At 40.0% G+C, this 21183-nt stretch overlaps 1 protein-coding gene across 2 annotated transcripts; it reads left to right on the top strand.

Annotated features, from left to right (window-relative positions):
* LOC109825973 (MAP7 domain-containing protein 2-like) lies at window positions 10815-13086 on the top strand. 2 transcript variants are annotated; one of them, XM_020392905.1, is made up of 3 exons: window positions 10815-11291; window positions 11537-11652; window positions 12552-13086. In XM_020392905.1, the coding sequence occupies exons 1-3, from the start codon at window positions 10907-10909 to the stop codon at window positions 12723-12725; spliced, it is 675 nt and encodes a 224-aa protein (XP_020248494.1). In that variant the 5' UTR covers window positions 10815-10906; the 3' UTR covers window positions 12726-13086. The 2 variants fall into 2 exon arrangements, with proteins under 2 accessions (XP_020248494.1, XP_020248495.1); XM_020392906.1 differs by lacking the exon at window positions 12552-13086 and adding an exon at window positions 11987-12256.

The following is a 21183-nucleotide window of genomic DNA, read 5'->3' as shown; positions in this document are numbered from 1 at the left end:
ATGAGAAAAGGGAATACACCTGAGCGATCATGGGCAACCTAGACGATTTCATGTTAAGGCCTGTTCTTGTTTTCCGCAAAAAAAAAAGAAACCAGCAATAGCACACATCGAAAACAAATTCCCATCATCTTCACACCGCTGTTCCTTCAGATTTGCAGAGTACTTGAATGTTCGTTTCAACACATGGAATCAAGAGGATTGAAAGTCAATTTGCACGACAGATCTTTATTGGTGGCCTTTCGTTTCCCAACTGCTGGTGCAATACAACAGAAATGGGATCTGTCCTTTGTCAATTTCTCTCATATTCCCTGTTCGCATATGCACCGCGCGAACAGGCCCACTCGACCACATAGGGACAGCACAGCTCACGCAAGGCTCACAACCCGCTGCGCTAGAGCCTTGCCTCGCCCCAAAAATACCAAGTTGACAACCAGCGACAACCCGGTAAAGATTCGTGGCAACTGCCGAACCGGAGCGGTATCAACGAAAACCAGCAACTCAAATGCCAATATTTGCTAAAACTGCCAAACAATTAACGCCCGCAGGCCCGCGCACACGTCCGCACGGCCACTATACTACGTTTGGGATCGATCCATTCTCACCTCAGACATATGCTCATCATAAGATAATTGGGCAGAAAAGGACTCGGGCAAGAAATACTTGAGCCACTCTAGGAGGCGAATCTAACAGATCCGACATGGAAACAAGCCCAAGACCTCCATCCGAATTGTACTGGGCACAGGTAAGTGCTCTGCGTAACATCAGCCCTCGGAGACACCACTATACAACAGGCACACCTTTGCAGAATCAGGAGGTACACGCCAATAACTTATTTGGGCTGCGCACTCTATCCAAATATGGGCAATGCCAGTATTTACAGTGCGCAGCAAGAGGCATCATGAATAACAGACCAAGCGTGAACGGTAACACTTTGGACATTCCCTCTCCTCCAATCAGTTTCTCCAAGTTTAAAGATCGTCGGAAAACCGAAGTCAGCCTTGCCAGCGTTGGCGAAGAGAATTCAAACTGCAAAACCAACAAGTTGTTTACTTGAAAGAAATGTATTGTTTTTTACGAATATTTTACGTTTCCTTTGTTGTCATAACGAACATTGTAATCTGCGCTTTGAAATGTAATGGCAAAATTGAGAAAAATGCGGGACTCCTTCGTGTAAAGTCTGAGAATATATCAAATACAATCTGAGACAGATTGAGGATGAAAATGATGCACAAATCCCCCATGAATATATGTAAGAGAGTCTGTGATTAACACCAGCAATAACAAACTGCGACGTTGCGTATGGCCAGAATACTCCCCAAGGTGAGAACAAGAGAAGTCCACAAGCACATAGGTATCGAGTGGGAATCAAACAATCGTATAGCAATGACTAGCAGCACTGACAACCGCGCGCCGCGTCAAAGATATATATTCGCTCAAAGTGTCTCATAACTCCCAAGTTCAGCAACACTTTATAATTAAAAGCCACTTAAGACGTATTATCGACATCGTCCAATGGTGGAGAGAATGAGTAACATAAAGAGTGTTGACAAATCGAGTTCTAGTTCTGTTGCGCTACCTGTTAGTTCTACGAAGCATAATCCGATTATTCTCTTCAAGTTGGCGTTAATTTCTAGCGACACCGCCGACAAGTGTTGCGTTCTGTGGCCCATGTTAAACTAGTATCGACTACAAAATAGGTTAGAACTACCACAAGATAATCTTAGTTGACCCTAACAATTGACCTCGCATGAGACTTGTATACAATTCAACAACGTTAGCAACTGACAGATGAAATCGATTGAGAAGCTAACCGATGACGATCTCGGCGTGTCTTGGTTCTGGTGGGCCATGTTTATCCTACGGCAGAGTAAGGTGTTTTCTCATGCTGTCTACTTGTGTGGTATCTATCTCCCACTACGGAGTACGTTCCTAGTGGTGTCCAAGCTGTTAGCTTCTAGAACAGCCCACGACGATAGTCTCGAGTTAGTTCTATTCTTGTTGTCGCAAGGCTGTTAGTTCTACCCCTATCGAGATTAGTCTCTAGTGTTGTCCTACCTGTTAGTGTTCTGGAAACATCTCGGAAGTTAGTTCTACTTCAAGGTTGCGTTATTTTAGCACAGGTGTTGTTCTGTGGCCCATTATGCGCTATTCTCAGTCATTGTTATTCTAATAATAGTCTTCCTGTTAGTTCAGCAGCAATCTCGAGTTAGTTCTACTGGTTTGTGCCACGTTTATTTTAGCTACAGAGTGTTTGTACTTCGAGATGGCCATGTTATCCCTCAGCTCACTCCTAGTTAGTTTCTAGAATCCCTCCTGTTAGTTCAACTCCTATCGTCTCTGTTAGTTCTAACTCTCGTGCTGGCGATATTTCTAGTCGGGCCCACAGTTTTGTTTCTGTTATGTGCATGTATATCCCTAGCTCACTACTTATGTTATATCTAGCTGTCCTCTGCTTAGTTTCTATCACCATCACAGAGGTAGTTCTATTAACGCTTGCTTAAATATTGTACCTCACTTAAACCAAGCCTTAGTACCTAACTTGTAAAAACTTTTATAATTGACCCACTTAATCAAGTTGGTACCCCCCACTTAATCAAGTTGCGTACCCGGGCATTTATTCAGTTTTTGTAGCCCCACTTAAACGGCATGAATTGTACCTCAATATACCTACGAATCACAGATTTTGTACAGCACTTATTCAAAGTTTTGCTACACCATTTATACACGTTTTGACGCTATTTAGGCACCTCCGTTTTTGTACCAAGTTAATCACTTGTAACCCAGTTGAATTCAAGGGCCTTGCTACGCACACCCTACTGTGTACAAAACTTTTGTACACACTTTAATCAAGGTTTTGTACCCGCCACTTAAATCAAGTTTGTACGCGCCGACATTTATTCAGTATTGTGACGCACTTAACCATTTTTGTACCTCATCTATTCCTGCCCCTGCTAATTTTGTACGCACTCTATTTCAAGTTTGTACGCAGTGTTAATACACGCCTTTTGTCCCTAACCTTAGAGCACACCTAGTTTAGTACTCCTTGCTCTGGATTAAAATTGTAGCCCACTTCAATCAAGGCTTTGTACCACTTCAATCAAGCTTCTGTACCATAAATGAATGCCATGATTTGTTATTCTTGTCACCCACTTATTCAAGTTTAGTACCCCCACTAATTGCTCGTTTGTAGCCCGACTTAATTACTTTTGTTCCTCATTGTTCTGGGGATCATTTCAAAGTTATCATCCATAACATCATAAGTGCCCATACGGCATTATCATCCATACATAAAGTAGAGAGTCTTAAGGGAAAAAGATGTACATCAAATCTGTGACACATTCAACCGAAACACACTGCTTGTATTTGGCCTCCCAAGAAACTGTGTTTGGCCGATGCCCGGTTAACTTCTCCTTGACCTCGCACGAGACAACATTTTTGTTTGATAGCAAAAAAGACAATTGCAAGACTTATCATGACGAAATGCAACCACCACGACGGCTTTCGAAAAAAATTAAATCAGATTAAGTATAATACCTCGCTAAACGGACAACTCGTTATAGTAATTACTTTTCCCCTATATATTCATCCTTTATTTTCTTTATACTCTTTTCCTTGTCCTATCTCTCCACTCCCGGACTTAATTGCTATTCCAGCCAGTGTTGCTGGTGCGTCCCCCCTCTCGTGCGCAGAGTAGGCTTATCCTCGGATCACCGAATACGCTGATCTTGAGTTTCGCTGTCCCTATCAGAGATTGGTATGATGAAGTAGGCATCTGTGTTGGGCTCCGCATTCTCAGCATTCCATTGTCAGTTAAATGTCTCGTGCTCTCCATCTTGGAATTCTCACTTCTTTTCACGAAAAATAGTCTAAAAAAAGCGCACTACAACTTATTCGGATGGAAGTGTACTTGAAGCTCAGATAGTAATGTCGTTCTAGTGGCGTTGTTAGCATATCTACTCCCTAAGGGCCCAATGTTTAAACCCCTGGATGAGATAGTTCGGTCTTCACTATTTGTACATGGCACATTTCTATACAAAGTGCTGCCGCAGAACCACTAATGCTCTCTCTCTATTCGTCCATGCGTGTTGCAGTGATATATTCTCTGATGGAGTTATCTAATCTTGCTTCTTTACTAAAATGCTGCAAGCTAATGCTTTGCATAATAAACCTTATGCTGCATCATCAGAAATCAGTCTAGGCACAGGAGAGCCACCGTGAGGTGTTAATTCTTTTTTCTTTGATGTGATCCGGAAAACGAGTAACATGAAATCGGCTCCTGTGAGCGTAACTTGCTTGCCTTTCAGCGCGTGTGGTCGCATCTGATAGTCCAGACAACCGGCGATAACGTAGCACTTGGCGCACGTCCGCCGTGAGTAAGACCACCACTTCTTCATGAGACATCCCTGGAGTAGACTAATGCCGTTGGTTCTTGCTGAAAGATAGTAAACGTCCATATGAGTTCTTGCGGTATATACTACGCCCGAGTCTGGTGCGTGTGTTTCAGAGTGGGATGTTCAATATCACATGCGGTAGCGGGAACTCGAGTTTGGTGGCCTTAAAAGATCTGGGCTCAAGTTCGAGCGGCCACCGCGTATCGCGAGGCCTTCCTGAGCATGGGGGGGGGCAGCCGTGATAGGTAGCATTAATCACGATAGACCTCGCTTAACAAAATCAGATGTAAGCGATGTCAGGTATTATACATTGGCACGAAAATGATCAAAAAGAGCGCATTAATCTCCTCGGAGCCAGGAGCAGACCCCGCGCTGGGCGGCGATCGCGTCCGGTGGGTCCGGGCTCCCCCGACGGGGCCCGCTGAGCAGGTTAGAAGTGTCGATGTAAGACCCTGGCAGTAAATGTCTTGTGTAGATGATCTTGCACTGGAGGGGCCTGCAAATCTATGGCCTCCGGATGGATGTCAGTATATAGTATTTATCTAAACCAAGACTCCCTTTGTATCGGTGGCAACACATAGATTTGTCCCTCATGACTTCTTATTCCCCAGAAACGGGCCGCTTTTCAAAATTTTCTTTATTCGGCGATTATGGCCAAAATACCATTTGTTAATATCCCTTGTACACCAAACATCCCTCACGCATAATCATATCCATTGATTGAAGGATTTTGTAAGCCGATTCCTACGAAGGTGCCGAAGACAGAAGAGAGCGAGTGGAACGAGTTTTCAAGCGAAAAACTTGAGTGAATAGCGCACTGGCGAACATGGACATCAGCGTTACGGTTGATGACAGTGGAGTGAATACTGCTACTTGGTGGCTATACACCGACATACCAGTGTTGGTGGTACAGCCTATTGCTTAAGATAATCGCATATAAACACGTCTCCGAACGAGGTCCCGCAGGGCGTGTTCATAACCGGCCGGAGTACTGCACAACCCAAATAGAGGTAGACTATCCGATGATGTTAACGCGGCCGTAAATGGGATCAGGACGGCATGAAACGCGGGCAAGATTGTACAGATTCTGTTCCGTATCATGGATAGCAGGTGAATCATCGAAAGCAGAGCAACCAGTCGCCATGGCCAACATGCAAAGTAGAGAATGCATTACGGATCGGCTCAGAAGCTGAACCGTGATGGATACCATTGCCATGCCCAAAAAACAACTTCTCATCGTGCCCAGCCGGTCGCATCATTGTGGTTCTAATATCAAGATGACGAAGTAAAAATGTAGAGATCAGGATACGCATTTCTTCTCGATTGAAAATATGACAGGAAACCGCTCATAGTTCACCGCCAGCGTCTATGGTGCCGGGACAGCAGGTGTGTCTAGATCGTTTGAATTCACAGAGGTTGTGCACTATAGCGCATGTCGTGTTGGTCTGAAGGTGGCGAGACGCCTTTCATGTGCCGGCGATGACAAGCGCTAAGCCTTTATACAAAAGTGCGCAAGCCAGGCCCGTAAACCGCCTTGGATTGTTATAGAGTAGTTAATCACACCTTTTTGTCGATTGACTCGATGAAGGTGTCCATGTGAGTAGTGCTTCTTACCGCGAGTTGGGTGTTAATGATGACCATGTATGCTTACTGTTTAACTTGTCGACCACCCATGTTTTCAAGCTGCTTCATCAAGTCCATAACGCATGCCTTCCGCGTTGCGGCATCCACATCTTGTATCGAACTTTCGAATTACAATCCGCCCATCTTACCTCTTTATCTTTTAAAGATGTTAAAGCCTTCTTTATCAGCATACAAATATTTCCTAGATAGGATTGGGCATCTTTCTTCTCGCGACAAAGCTGTGGTGACCCTTGCGAACAACCCAATCTTAAAGTCTGGCGTGATCGCATTGTAGGAAATTATACAAGCTTAACCTCATGATAGAGAACTCGCAGTTCCGCGATTATACCTGGATCAACGTTGTTTAAATTAGTCTTCAGCCATATTCAACGCGCCATAAGCCATACCATTTCCTCCTCATGCTCGATGCCTATAGAAAATAGAGAAACAAAACTCATGCTAAAAGACACTAATTTTGGTATATGTCCATTAGTTAGTAGTACACTATAAACAATAAGATATTATCACCTGAGGGGGAAGCATGTTGTAGATAGTAGATCATGGTCCTGGCTTTTATTCTTCTATTGTGCCTCACGTGAGAGAATTGGTGGAAGTGTCTATACACGCTCAAATTATTCACATATACAGATTCAAAATCGGCTAGCAAAAAACGTCATCAAGTGACTTTCAATTCGACAAACAATTTCTAAACGATAGTTTAAACCCAAATTTAAAGTTTAATATCCAATTTAACAATACATGGCAAAAATGCTCTAAATATCCGCTCGTAGCCAATAGATGAGTGCTCGCAAACGCAAGTAATCGTATGAGCTGAAATTAAAGAACAAGATAGATCCAAGATCCAAGAGAAGCGATGAAGGAAGATAGAACCGATCATGAAATCCACTAGACGTAAACAGCGGAACGCCGACATAGAACTAACAATGCCATCGTAATAGACTAACATCAATCTCCATTGCAGCTAACATGCATCCGCGGTAGCATTAACATGCATTCAGTTAAAAGCTAAACACGTTAATCTTAGAGCTAGCTTAACATGGCACTTTAGTTAGAACTAAGCGAGCGGTTAATGTTAGACTCTGATGCTTACCCGTCCGGTGGAGCGAGCTCGACACGCGCGAGTTACGATGAGCCGGGCGCAACCACTGGAGCGGGGACGGCAAAGCGCAGGCTGCGCGATTCTCGTGAGGTGAGAGGGACGGGGGGAGATGGCGAGGATGACGTCGAGGCTTGAGTGCGATCTCTGGAGGCGGCGATGAACCTGAGGCTAAGCTCGAATGCCGTCGGAGGCTGCTTGATAACGAGGGGTGGAAGAGTCGATGGCGAGGACGAGTAGACGGCGATGAGCCCGGCGCGACGCTCAGCTGCGGTGATCTCGGGCTGAGAGGAGGAGGGGAGGGTGATGCTAGGCAAGGGACGGGCGGCGACGCTGGATCGGCGGACGCGAGAACACAGCACCGAAGCTTTGGGCGCTGGCGCTTTCGGGCGTGGTAGCCGGCAGGAGGTCGGTGATGGCGACCGGAAGCGCGATCTTGACCGGCGGCGCACGCTGATCGCGCGGCGAGCTCCCGCGGCGATTTCGGGCGCTGGAGAGGAGGAGAGCGCGAGGTCGAATGGCGCGATTGGGCGGGAGAGATGAGAGAGGTAGGCGATTTTGGGGATGCGATTTTCAAGCGAAGGCGCTCAGATCTCTCTGGGGTTTTGATAAACCCCAGGATCGCAGCATCTCGATGACAGCCTACCTACAGTCACCCCGCAGATTCACATGCCATATATATATATATATATATATATATATAATATATACTATATAATTATAAATATATATATATATACTAATATTATAACTATATATATATATATATATAGTAATATATATATATTATGTTATATATATACATATATATATATAATATTATTTATAATATAGTAATAATACTTATATCATATAAAATATATATATACCATACTATTATATATATATAGTTATATAATACCACTCATATATTTTATATTATATATATATATTAATATATTATATATCACTGTTCATCGGCTGTAGTAAATGCTGGGGCATAAATACTGTAGCATTATAGTAACATAATATATATTACATAAGTATTATTATATAAATATACCTATTATATATATATATAATAATATATGTATATTATATATATATATAATATATATAATATTATTTATTTATTTATATACTATTTATATATTATATATATAGATTATATTATATATATACTAATATATAATATATATTATATATTTATAATATATATATAAATTATATCTATGAATATAATATAATATAATATAATATTATATATATAATATATAATATATATACGGAGGACCCGACATAATCACTGTCAATTTCAGGCTGTATCATTCAGCCCAAATCCCAAAATATTATATAATATTATAAAATGATATAATGTTATTTAAAGAGAATATTATATAATATTATAATATATAATTTATAGTATGTCCAAATCCCAAAAATATTGATGAACAAAACAAAATAATTACAAAATTATAGTATTCCAAATCCAAAATATTGATGAAACAAACAAAAATAGGAAAATTTTTAAAAAGCCCTTTTTTAAAATTTAATAAGCAATAAACGACCGTTAGAAAAACTAATTATCAAACACCGACCATTTTCCCCTGAAAATGGTGTTTGCTGTAAGTTTGGCTGTTGCCGAGCTGTACGGGACTAGTAGTCCGTACACCGTTTTAATATCTGACGTCGGCAAAAAAAAGCCCCATTTTGCTCGTGACCCATCTCCCTTCTTCTTCCCAAGCCTTTTCCTCCTCAAAATGAACCCCACTGAATTCTCGAACAGTCAGCAGCATCATCATCCTCCTCCCCTCTTCCTCCGATGCGGAAACCAACTCGTGGGCCCACACGCTGACGGTGGAGGCCCTCCGACGCCGCCTCTCCGAAAACCACCGCCGCCGCCTTACCCGCTCCCCCACCGAATTCAATCCCTTCACCGACGCCGTCATCTCCGGGCCCCGACGAGGTTCGGGCCCTACCGTTGCGTTCTCATCGCAAGAAGCGCCATTTCTCAGAAGGCGTTTTTCTCCGAAGAAATCAAGAGAAGAGAAGAGGGGAACCCGATATAAGCTCGAGTTGAAGGATTTGGTGAAGGGTTTTGAAGTTGGGTTCGAACGCGCATCGTCGCCCTGGTATTGGGGTACACTGTACAGTGGGAAGTGGGGCTCCGCCTGGTCGGGGGGGTCTCGCGTCGCGTGGACGAAGGAGTGTGGCGCACCGTCGGGTGGCCGTCCCGCGCCCCCCAGCCGGCCGGCGGTGGAATTTGGTGTGAAAAGGTCGAGGCGAACGAAGACAGAAGCAAACGAAGAAAAGAAATGAACGGCACGGGACTATCAGTCCCGTGCATTTCACAAATTCTAACCTCACATACAAAACCGACCCTTTACAACAAAAAGGGTCGGTTTGCCTCATTATTTTTACAGGGGTCGTTTTTGCTATTCTAATTTTTAAAGCACCTACTTTTAAAATTAAATAGCAAAAACGATCCCCCCGGCCCCATGTAAAAATAATGAGCAATCCGACCCTTTCGTTGAAAAGGGTCGGTTTTGATATTGAGGTAGAATTTTGTGAAAGTGCACGGGACTGCTAGTCCCGTGCATTTCATTCATTTCTTCGTTGCTCCTGTCTCTTCGTTCCTCGACCTTTTCACACCCAAATTCCACCGCGCGGCACTGCACCGACATGCCCACACTCCTCCGTGCACGCAGACGCAAGACCCCCCTCGCAGCGGCCCACCTTACCTACTGTACAAGTACCCACCAAACCCAGACCAAGCGCGCTCGAACCCAAGCTTCAAAACCTTCACCAAAATCCTTCAACTCGAGCTTTATCCGCGCTTCCCACACTCTTCTTCTCACCTTTGATTTCTTCGAGAAAACGCCTCTGAGAAATGGGCTTCTTGCGGAGAAAGAACAGCAACGGGTGTGGCCCCGACCTCGCGGGCCACGGAGATGACGGCGTCGGTGAAGGGGATATGAATCGGGGGAGCGGTAAGGCGGCGGCGAGGTTCGGAGAGACGGCGGAGGGCCTCCACGCTCGGCGTGTGGGCCCACGAGTTGGGTCGCGCGTCGAGGAAAGAGTGGGGGAGATGATGCTGCTGCTCTGTCGAGAATTCGTGGTTTCCATTTTTGAGAGGCAAAAGGCTTGGGAAAAGAAGGGGAGATGGTCACGAGCAAAATTGGGCTTTTTTTGCGAGTCAGGAAGAAAACGAAAGTGTAGCGAGGAACTACCTAAGTCCCGTACAACTTCGCAACAGCCAAACTACAGCAAAACCGACATATTTCAGGAAAAATGTCGGTTTTGCTAAATTATTTTTCTAGACGCGATCGTTTTTGTTATTACATTTAAAAGGGGATGTTTTTTAAAAATTTTCCTATTCGCAGAGAGTCGCCAAAATATTGACTGAAACAAACAAAATTTAGAGATACCAAACAGGGGCCTGTGAAAAGAAATTAAAAAATTTATGGATTTCAAATTCTATGGTGAAATCCATATCCATAAATTTTGGGATACAAAACAAACACTCCCTAAGCATATTTCTGTCCATTAATCTTGTGGGACCCATATTAACTAAACCACTAGTTTCCATTCAAATTTAGCCTCGTAGATTCCCAAAATAACCCACCACTAGCTTCATCGTTATTATCGTTGCTAACAAAATGAACTTTCTTGATTTAGATTTTTTTTTTTAACGTCCCTAGCTTTCATCAAACCCTAACCCTATATCCTCTACTCTTCCACATTTCAAATCTGTTTCCCCTCCAGACCTCTTTTTTTCTTCTTCTGATCCACTTCGATGGGCAGCAGCACATCGAAGTCGGATCAAGAGAACCAGCTGATGCCTACCCAACTCCTGCCGTTTCGCGAGAAATTCGAGGAGATGAAGAAAAGACGTAGGGTGAGACACGCTAGCATTGTATCTACGACGGAGCTATTATCTTCAAATGATCAGGATGGGGTCGATGATGACTCCGTGAGGAGAGCGGTTGAAGAGATAGTGATCGTAGTTGAAGAGAAGAAGAAAGAGAAAGAGAATATGAAAGGAAGGATGTTTAGAAGACAAGACAGTGAGGAGGAGGAAATGGTTGGGTCACCAAGTTTTCGAGTTTATTGCACGGCGCCGCTAGCTGCAAAGGATTCTGATGATGATTCGATCAAGGTGATCCAAAAGATTAAAGAAGGTACAATGATATTTTTTTTTTTTGAAATTATGAATTTAGATTTTCTATCATCAAATGAAGCATTAATTGTACATCGTTGTAATCACTATGCATCTTAAAGTCTCTAATACCATCTTAAAGTCTCTAGTCATTATACCACAACTCTAAAGTAATGATGAGAATTGATGATTATATTTTTATATTCTAACATGACGCTCCTAGAACTAAATTACCTATAACTTAAATAAAATTTTATGTTACTGCAGAGAAGCTTGCTCAAGTGAAAGAGGAGAAAGAGAAGCTTGCTCAAGAAAAAGAGGAGAAAGAAAGAGTACAAACTCATGAAAAAGAGAACAGTGGCAATTCATTGATCTCAAGGGAGGTACTAAGTCGAACAACGTACAATAATTATATTCATCAATTCAATTCTCAAAACATGTAAATATGCAGAAAATATGATTAGTTTCACAAAACTAGCATAAAATAATACTTTTACAAAATAATATCCTAAAATATCTTTTTATTCCATCAAAAAAATATTTTTATTAGAGAAAACTATCGCAATATTTTTAAAATAAAATATAATGACTAACTATCCTAAGCAAAAATTATCACATGACAATCACATGATCTTTTTTTGGACATTTTAGCTCTTTGCATTGTTAACGCCATTAGAGAGCTTTTACTTTCTTCAAAATTTATGATAATTTGTGCAGAATCTAGTGGCGTAGCCAGGATTATTTTTGCCCTGGGCGAAAAATAAAGATGGTCTACGAGTATGTTCACAGAGTTGTTCTTGGCGGTATATTCGACATTATGCTGCTTGATGGAATGTACAACCAGCCTCCTAACGGGGCGACGATGAGATTTTGGACGACGCAGGGAGTGCGAGCAGTGTTGCATTGCCGAAGGCCACACCGATGCTGGCACTGCCAGCGCCTCCGAGAGCAAGCGGAGGAGGGAAGGTTGCAGGCGGAGACCCGTTTGCAGCATCGGTGTGGCCTTCGGCCACTTTCTTGCCCTGGCTTTCTTGCCCAGGGCAAGCCTTGACTGGCTACGCCACTGGCAGAATCCCTAAATAGATGCCTATGAACTCTACCATGAAAATTTATCAAAACACCTGCATGAGAGCACATAGTGTTTCGAGCCATTCACAGGGATGATGAATAACAAATTAAGAATTTTAAGGAAATCTCTTTATAATTAAAATGATCAAGCTGTCCCTTGTAGGAGCTGTTCTGATAAGATTATTATTCCTGATCAAATTTTGATTTGATACAGGGTTCAGAGGACAAATCACAGAAGAAGGACATGGGAAGGATGTTCAGGGCCTTGAGTAAAGCCCCTATCCGCATGTACAGTTTTCTCTCCGTCAAGACTTGCTATTGTAGCGCAGAAAACACAGCCGACGGCAGTCCTCATCCGGGCCATCAGGATCGAGGATCGTCCGGTTAATTCGAACCCCTTTGATTCTCCTGACTATTTGTTGTGGAAGCAGGCCAACAATTTTCTCAGAAAAACAAGGGAGATTACTTAGGCGGATGGAGCTAGCATTATCCTTCGTGCAACGATTTTATTGTAGACAAGGGCTGGGGGCGCTCTTTTTGTATTTTATTGTGAAAATTCTGATTGAATTTGACTAAGAGCAACTCCAATGGTACTCCATTCCTCTATAAATGGAGTACCATTGGCTCCAATGGTGCAACTGTAGCACCCTCTATATTAAGATGGTGCTATAGTAACCAACTATATTTTAAGGGTTTGGGATAATATAGAGGGATCCCTCAATAATACTATTCATAGATTTTAATTCCAATTTTGCCTTCTCATCTCATTATAACTTTTCATAAATACCAATTGTATCCTTGAATATAATTAAACTAATTATTTAACTTAATATAATTTTAAATTTACTCATCTATTTTAAATAAAAATTATATCATTGAAATTGTCTTGCCGAAACCTTCAAAATGAGCCTAATATTTAAACTTTTAATATTAATTTCAAATTTATCATTATGAAATGTTGAAGTACAGAGAATTTAAAATACATCAAGCTTAAAAAAATTACATCATTCCATTACCATGTCTTTACCATAAATGTTTAATGAGTGCATTCTGTAGTTCAAAGAGCCTCCCGATCTTGGATTTTCCTATATCGAGCGAGGAATCGTCTTAATCTTTTATCATCATTGTCATCCATCTCGTCAGCATTTGAAGGTTGAGTTGAATCAACTTTATCTAGTTCTTATTCATGTTCATCCTCCACTAGTCGACCCGTTGGAAGAAAGACGGAAAATGTGAAGAGAAAGATCATCTCCCCATCTGAGTGTGATGTTGATATTCTTAAGAATATCAAAGAAATGCAGGAAAAACGTGAGCTTGGAAGGGAAACCATGCAACAACTAATGATGATGAAATTAGAAAATGATAAGAAAAAGTTAGATCAACGGGCTGTACAATTAGAACAGCGCAATCAACTATTGGCTCAACAGCATGCGCAATTTCATCTTGAGCGTGATCGTGAGGATAGAGAAATATTATCAATTGATTTGAGTAAGATTGTTGATGTAAGGGAACATGCATTTTTTGAGAGGAAAAAACAACAAATCATTAGCAGAAATAGCGGTGATTTTCAATTTGATAGTTCAACTCATGTTTCAGGAGGAACTGGATATTGGGGTCCGTCAGGGTATTAGTACGGCACCGGTAGCTATGAAAATGACCTACCAAAATTTTAGATTGTTGTTACTGTATCTTACTTATATAATGTAATTTCTGTATTTCTGAATGTAGTTCATTTGGGGCGGGTTATATAGATCCTCACGTATTTATTTTATTAACGAATATTTTAATTGTATTCTATTAAATTAAACTAATTTAAAAACGACTCTAAAAATATTCAATATTAATCTCATTTAAAATGTTTCGGCAATACGGTTCTAAATGTATAATTTTTGTACAAAAAATGATAAGTTTTAATTATTTTATTTACATCATTAGTTTGTTAATGATAGATTAATTCATATAAATATAGAGTATACCATTGGAGCACAACTTTTACAAACCCTCTACATTTGAGGAATCTTGAAGAATATTCTCTTCAAACCCTCTAAATATAGAGTATACCATTGGAGATGCTCTGAGTGAATTCAAATTATGCAGTGTATGCATTTCCTTGGGATACAGAGCATGTTATTACAATATTGTGGAAAATAGGATGCTAGAAAGTTTAGGGTATGTTTGACCAGTTTGAAAGTAACGCAGACTAGTTTTGAAGTAGCTCTACTTGGCTTAATTAGGTTTTGCTAAACTAGACTTTATTGAACTAGTTCTAACTTGAGTTTAGTTTGGGTGATCCGTAGACTAGACTATATTTGAACTAGTTCTCTTATATAAACCAAATTAGAGTTGATTTATGTTTCTAGTTATTGAGCAAAGGTAGACCTCAAAAGAACTATCCCTGCCCCATCTCTTTTTCATTTGGCAAACAAGGGCTAAGCCCATAGATTCATTTTTTATCTCAACTAAAACTACTTTACCCAATTTGCCAAAAAGACCCTTTTAGTTTGATAGTTTAGTGAAAAAGGTTTTATTAAAGAAAAATTGTCCAAGCATGATGCATGAGAAATATCTAAGGGTTCACCTTGAATATCGTTAAGCCATAGTGAAAAGATTTATGATAGTTTTCATAATACAAATGTTTGTGATAGTTTTGTGCAACATATCCCAAAGCCAATGATACTCATTATGTGAGATTTATCCTTCATTATATATCACCTAGATCGATCCAAAAGTAAAAAGCCTCTTCACTCATCTCCAGATTATTCCTCTGATTTTTAAGAATGCCACTTAACATCCTGCTTCTGGGTTTCCACAAATTAAACGGAAAAGTCATAGTTTTGTGAAATTCTCTTAACCCAAACCCAAAAAAATGAAGGCTAACCGGTTCCAGCGGATGTTGAGAAAAGATCCAAACTTATGGGGATTTTGTGAGAACCTGAAAAAGTTAAGAAAGTTTTAGACGTAAGGGGTTTTTTGTGAAGTTTTACTCAGAAGAAAAAACTATTTTTGAGTTTCAAACTTATGGGAATTGAACTTGGATTCCTCTACCGGCCTCATCAACAAACTCTTTGACTACATCAAATTTCCGTTAAAGAACCCTTACACTAGATTTTTTTTGAAGAAAAAAAGACGCAAAGCCCTGTTCATGTATATATAAACCAAAAACTAAAGAGTATTCACAAACTGTACAAAAACTTGGAAGATGCAGAACATAGGAAGATATAGTCGGTTGGGAGCGAACCTTATCATCACCAACCAGACTATATCTACCCCACTTCCACCCGTCCAATATGAGATGCCCTATAGGCCAGAAAAGAAATAAAGACAACTAGAAAGAGAGGAGGGACAACATAATATAGTTACTAATACATGTTCAAAAAAAAAAACAAAAAAGAGTATCACAATATCATGGTAGTTCAAGACAATAGGTTGCCCCCCACTTCGTCGATGGCACTAAGATTTGCCAGCCTCGCAAAACCAAGCTCTATGGCAGCTTTGTGCATATGAGAGGCCTTTCTGCTACTGGAGGAACATGTCCATAACAGAGTATATAGAACAACATTAGCAGCTAAATTATGAATTGGAATGAAGTGCTGATTGAAGATGAGCTGGTTTATGGTATTCCAAATCCACCACCAGCAGCAAGGGAGGAGTACCTTCCAGATTGAATGAATACTAGAGATGTTAAATAGGTCGTTGTGAGCTGAGATGAGGGGATCAATCCCCAGCGGCCAGTTATCAACCTGGACATTAGGTAAGAGGAGGGCCCACACGGATCTGGTGAAGGAACAAGAATTGAATAGATGATCATGTGATTCATGTTCTGAGCTACACATAGGGCATACTGGGTCTCTAGTCCAACCTTTCTTTGATAAAACATCTTTGGTATTTAGTTTATGATAATTCAAAGTCCAGAAAAAATCTTAACCTTGAGAGGAATAGAGGATCTCCAGATGAAGTTATGAAGATGGAAGGATGTACCACATGAGTTGAGAATTTTGTAGAAGCAATTGACTGAGAACTTGCTTGAAGGAAGATAAGGCCATAGGATACCATCTCCGATAGATGCATCAGGAGTAAGGGAAGCCTCAAGCTTTAAGAAGAGCTCACCGATACAGTTTCTCACCTCAGTGGATATGCCTCTTCTAATGATGGGGTGTCACTTCCAAGAGTTGTTGATGCAGAGACCTTGGGAGAAAGTAGACGAGGATTGAGCAAAAGCTAACCGATGCACACTGGGGAAGAGACTGCACAGGGAGTTGTCCCCCGATCATTTATCCTACCAAAATCTGCATAGTTTTCCATCTCCAAGCTTCCAACGAACCAATTGAAAAAAAAGGCTCATGAATAGAGTTTTAGTTCTTAATCATTTTAGATGCCGAGACTCTAGGAGGATAAGTAAAAGGGTTAGATCCATTAACAGAGTAGATAGACAAAAACACTTTACTAATATATAGGTATCCCTGTCAAGGATCTTAGCAGAGCAATATTGAAGGATTGCAAGTTAATAACACCAAGCCCTCCTTCAAACTTTGCTTTACAGACTATGCCCCATTTAACCAAGTTCTTAGATTTAGAGGACTGTTGGTAGGAGCCCTAGAGAAAATTTATTCTAATACTATCAATAGCCTTAAGGAGCCAACTTAGGAGTTTTAAAAAAAGACATGTAACATAGGGGAAGAGAGCCTTTTTTAAGGGGGAGACCAAGGTAAATGAAAAGGAGAGAACTAATTGAACAATTGAGCCTGTTAGCCAGATGGACTCCTCGGCTGAGGATTTTGCCTAGGTAAAATAGAGTGGTTTTAGAAGGATTGACGTTCAGACCATAGATACTACCAAACATGAGCAAAATAGATCTAAGAGTAAGAATATCTTTGAGCTCAACTTTGCAGAAGATGAAAGTATCATCTACAAACTGAAGGGATCTGATAGAGTTAAGTTCACCTTTGAGATTGAGATCAGACAAGTCACCAGCCTGAAAACTGGCAGAGATCATCTTGTTGAGCACATCAACAACCAACAAAAAAAGCATAGGAGAGAGGGGATCTCCCTGTTTAAAACCACAATGACATTGGAAGAAAGAGCAGGGAGAGCCGTTAACTAAAACCGTAGACTTTGAGGATGAGAGGATGTTGGAGAGAGGGGGATGTTGTGTTAATGGGAAATAATCACGTATGTCCCATTGGTGGTATTGAAACAATTCGAATTAGGATGTGTGACAGTGTGACTAGGGAGTTGAAGAAAGTGAGATTCGTTCCATAATTGACGAAGAATATCATTTCACTTGGAACTTTAGAGGCATCAGGTTATAAGGTGATCATAGAGAATGCAATTTTGAAGGTCACCAAAGGGTCCATAGTGGTGATGAAAGGTGTCAGGGAAAACAATCTTTATTATTTAAAGGGCAATACAGTAACAGAGAGTCTGATAACTTCTATTACCACAAAGGAGGACACTACTCGTCTATGTCACATGAGATTAGGACATACTTGTTAGATATAGGTGCCTTGCAGGCAATAATTATATATTATAACATGACCTATATGAATATAACATCCTTATTCAAAATGATAGTATGCTATTTTGGTCTGATTTATCTGGTATTTTAATACAGATAAAATCCTTAGAATGATACTAGATTATCAGACATTTCGGATATGATCGTAATGAAGAGATCTGATTTGTCGCTAACATATATTCTAAAATGTTCTTAGTCGATAAAGTGTTGAAATGAGATATCATCACTTTGGAAACACTAGTGTATACTCTATTTCTCCTTTGGTAGGATGATGATCCATCTCTTGGATCAATGATGTGAGACATCAAGATATAGTATACAGGTGACTCATTAGTGAATGAGTTAACTGAATGACTCACTGAGAACATCTAGTTGGTAATTATACTTAACTGTTAAATAGAAGTTCTCAAGTGATATAGTACATAGTAGCCTCTTGACCTGAGGCATGAGTGTAATATCTTACATGTCAGTATAGGTGTACTTAGACTTTTACCTAATCACAGTTCTCATTGAGTTGTGCATAACGGTTCTTGTTGGGTGCATCCCAAGACATAAGTAGTTATTAAGATGCTAAGATGGGATTCGTCTCTCTCAGTATAATGGGTTGATGTCATAAGATTGTTTGATATAACTATAGCCAGAAAATCCTTGGCCGAGGTAAATAAGATAAACTGAGTGTCAGTTTGATCTTATAGGTTATGAGTTTAATATCAACAAACACTAATCGAGCTATTAGGATTTGACAGTTTTCCATACCCTAGGCTCGATAGTTTAATATGGTTTGACGAAGAGACCAGACCGTATAATATTATCACTGAGTGGTCCTGATAAAATTGTGTTAGCATCTTGCAGACATTTATCATAACTTATATCTGGGTAGTCTTTATGTGTAGCTAGCACATCTGTTGTACTTGTGGATATCATCCACTGTCGAGTTCTTATGTTGGGCCCTAGGGTCATACCAAACGCGTACTTAAATCCTATGAAATACTATTAATAGAGTGATGCGTATGATTAATACACATATATGATTTTACCGGATACACATAAACGGTTATGTATATCGGAAAAATCGAAATGCTATGTGCTTAGGAAATAAATTCCAATATTTTTCCCATAAAGTTAACTTTTAGTTAACTAGTTGACTTTTTTTCAACAGTTAACTTTTGGTCAACTCGTTAATTTTTTGGTCATATGATGACTTATTGGTCAATGATTGTAATGTTACAAAATATCGTATTTATAAAATATCGTATTTATGTGGTATTTTTATTTATGAAATACACACTTCATTATACCTTGATTAATGAGTCATGAGATGAGTCATTAAGGTGGTATGGTTTGGGAACATGGTTTTAGCACATAGTTTTGGTTCTTCATGATTCATTGCATGACTCATGAGATGAGTCATTGCATGACTCATGAGAGAATTATTGTTTTGATGACTCATGCTGTGACTCATAGAATGAGTCATTCATGTCATGACATATTCTTCCTCTATAAATATGAGTTCTCTTTCTTCTTTCATGGTTAATAGAAAAATAAAATAAATGGTTTATTCATAGTTGCTTTCCATAAAAGAACAAAAGAGAGATCTACCTCTTACTAAACTCTAGCAATCTTTGAGTAAGAGGAAGTAGTAGAATTTTAAAGTACCCCAGGGTAGATATCTTGCCTTGTGCCTCAAGAAGACTCCAATTTTATTAAGCTCACTTGAACACTTGGAGATCCACTGTGAAGAGATTTACTACTACAAGGAGCAAGAGCTAGGGGTTGTTCGATCTTCCATCGAATCACGCTTCGAAAGTACGACTTTCTAACTCTTGTATGCTCTCTTTAATATAGGGATCATGTTAGATTCAATTAGAATGGTCCTATTTTATTTTTCATGCTCTCTACATACTTAGTATTATTATATATACAATCTTCCGTTGCGTATTTTGTATATATTTAACACGAATTTCCTTCAATACCGGTGATAAGTTTCTGCAGCCATTGGCAAAGCAGAGACTATTAAAGGGTGTAAAGATCTGCAAGATGGAGTTGTGTGAACATTGCATACTTGGGAAAAAAACAAAAGCGAAATTTGGCACCATGATTCATAACACCCAAGGTATATTAGATTACGTTCATACAGATATTTTGGGTCCTTTCAAAAACATATCTCTTGGTGGGGCCAATTATTTTATCTGAAACGCCCCTCCTCTGGGAGGTACATAAAAATTTGAGCATGACCTATCTGTAATAAGAAGGGTCGACCTGCTAAATCTTTATGCACATCACAACATAGATATACTAAAGGGCGAAAAATAAAGCAGTGGAGATGCATATGCAATACCCAAAATCACGAGGTTAACAGCAGAGTCCATAGAATACCAAAATAGAAGAGAACTAAAGGGTAATACAAAATATTACAATAATAGCAGTGGCTACAACATTAATACATGTTTTATAAGTCAAAGGTACTACAAAAGTGAACATAAATTAACCCCTATTAAGATTTTCTCTGGAGCTAATCTTCAAATTTAGGGTCTACAATGCCCTTATCCTTGCCAGTTGTATGACCTGCGAGTAGATTCAGAACAATAGGGGTGAGCCTAAGGCCCAATAGGTAACCATAAAAATCTCGGGTATAATCCAAGGGAACGAATAAAAATGATAGACATAGATATCAAACTTGAACAATGGGGTCTTAACATTAAGTTGTCATTCTTATATCGTAATCATTGACCAAAGTGAAATAACATGTAAAGATGAATAATCAAGGTCTAATATTCAGGATTCCAAACTCCCCAATCGTGGGATAATCAATAAACAGCGCATGCCTTTATACACCCACCGGTGAGCGTCCTCACACAGGGTATTGTCCTACCGGGACACTATAACATTACCACCCACCGGTGAAGCTTACTTCACACAGGGTATAATCCATGAATATAGACAATCAATCATCAACGAAGAGAAGAATACTATCATTATCAATAGTTGAACCATCGAATCAATTCGAATGGTTGCAATGAAATCATTCAAGGATATCGAAGGTATAAAACTGAAATAAACAACATTAGGATAGCAACGATTAACCAATCAACAACAAGCCCATGCATGAGGTGAATCAAATAGGAATATTATGAAAATGATAATATATACAATTAGCATGGGAAACTAACTCGCAGGAACTTCAAGAAAGTAATCAATCAAACTCTCAAAGACTTGAGAGGAAACAATGAAAGGTTACCTACCGATTATGCCGGGATCCTCTCGGCCAACGAATGAATCCAAGATTCTCTGTCCTATATATACATGTATACCCACATAAGATTCTAGACAC

Source organism: Asparagus officinalis, chromosome 10, assembly GCF_001876935.1.
Source record: "Asparagus officinalis chromosome 10, Aspof.V1, whole genome shotgun sequence".
In the NCBI taxonomy this organism is placed as follows: domain Eukaryota; kingdom Viridiplantae; phylum Streptophyta; class Magnoliopsida; order Asparagales; family Asparagaceae; genus Asparagus; species Asparagus officinalis.
Note: the sequence above shows the minus strand (reverse complement) of the source record. Positions and strands in the feature narration are given on the sequence as shown.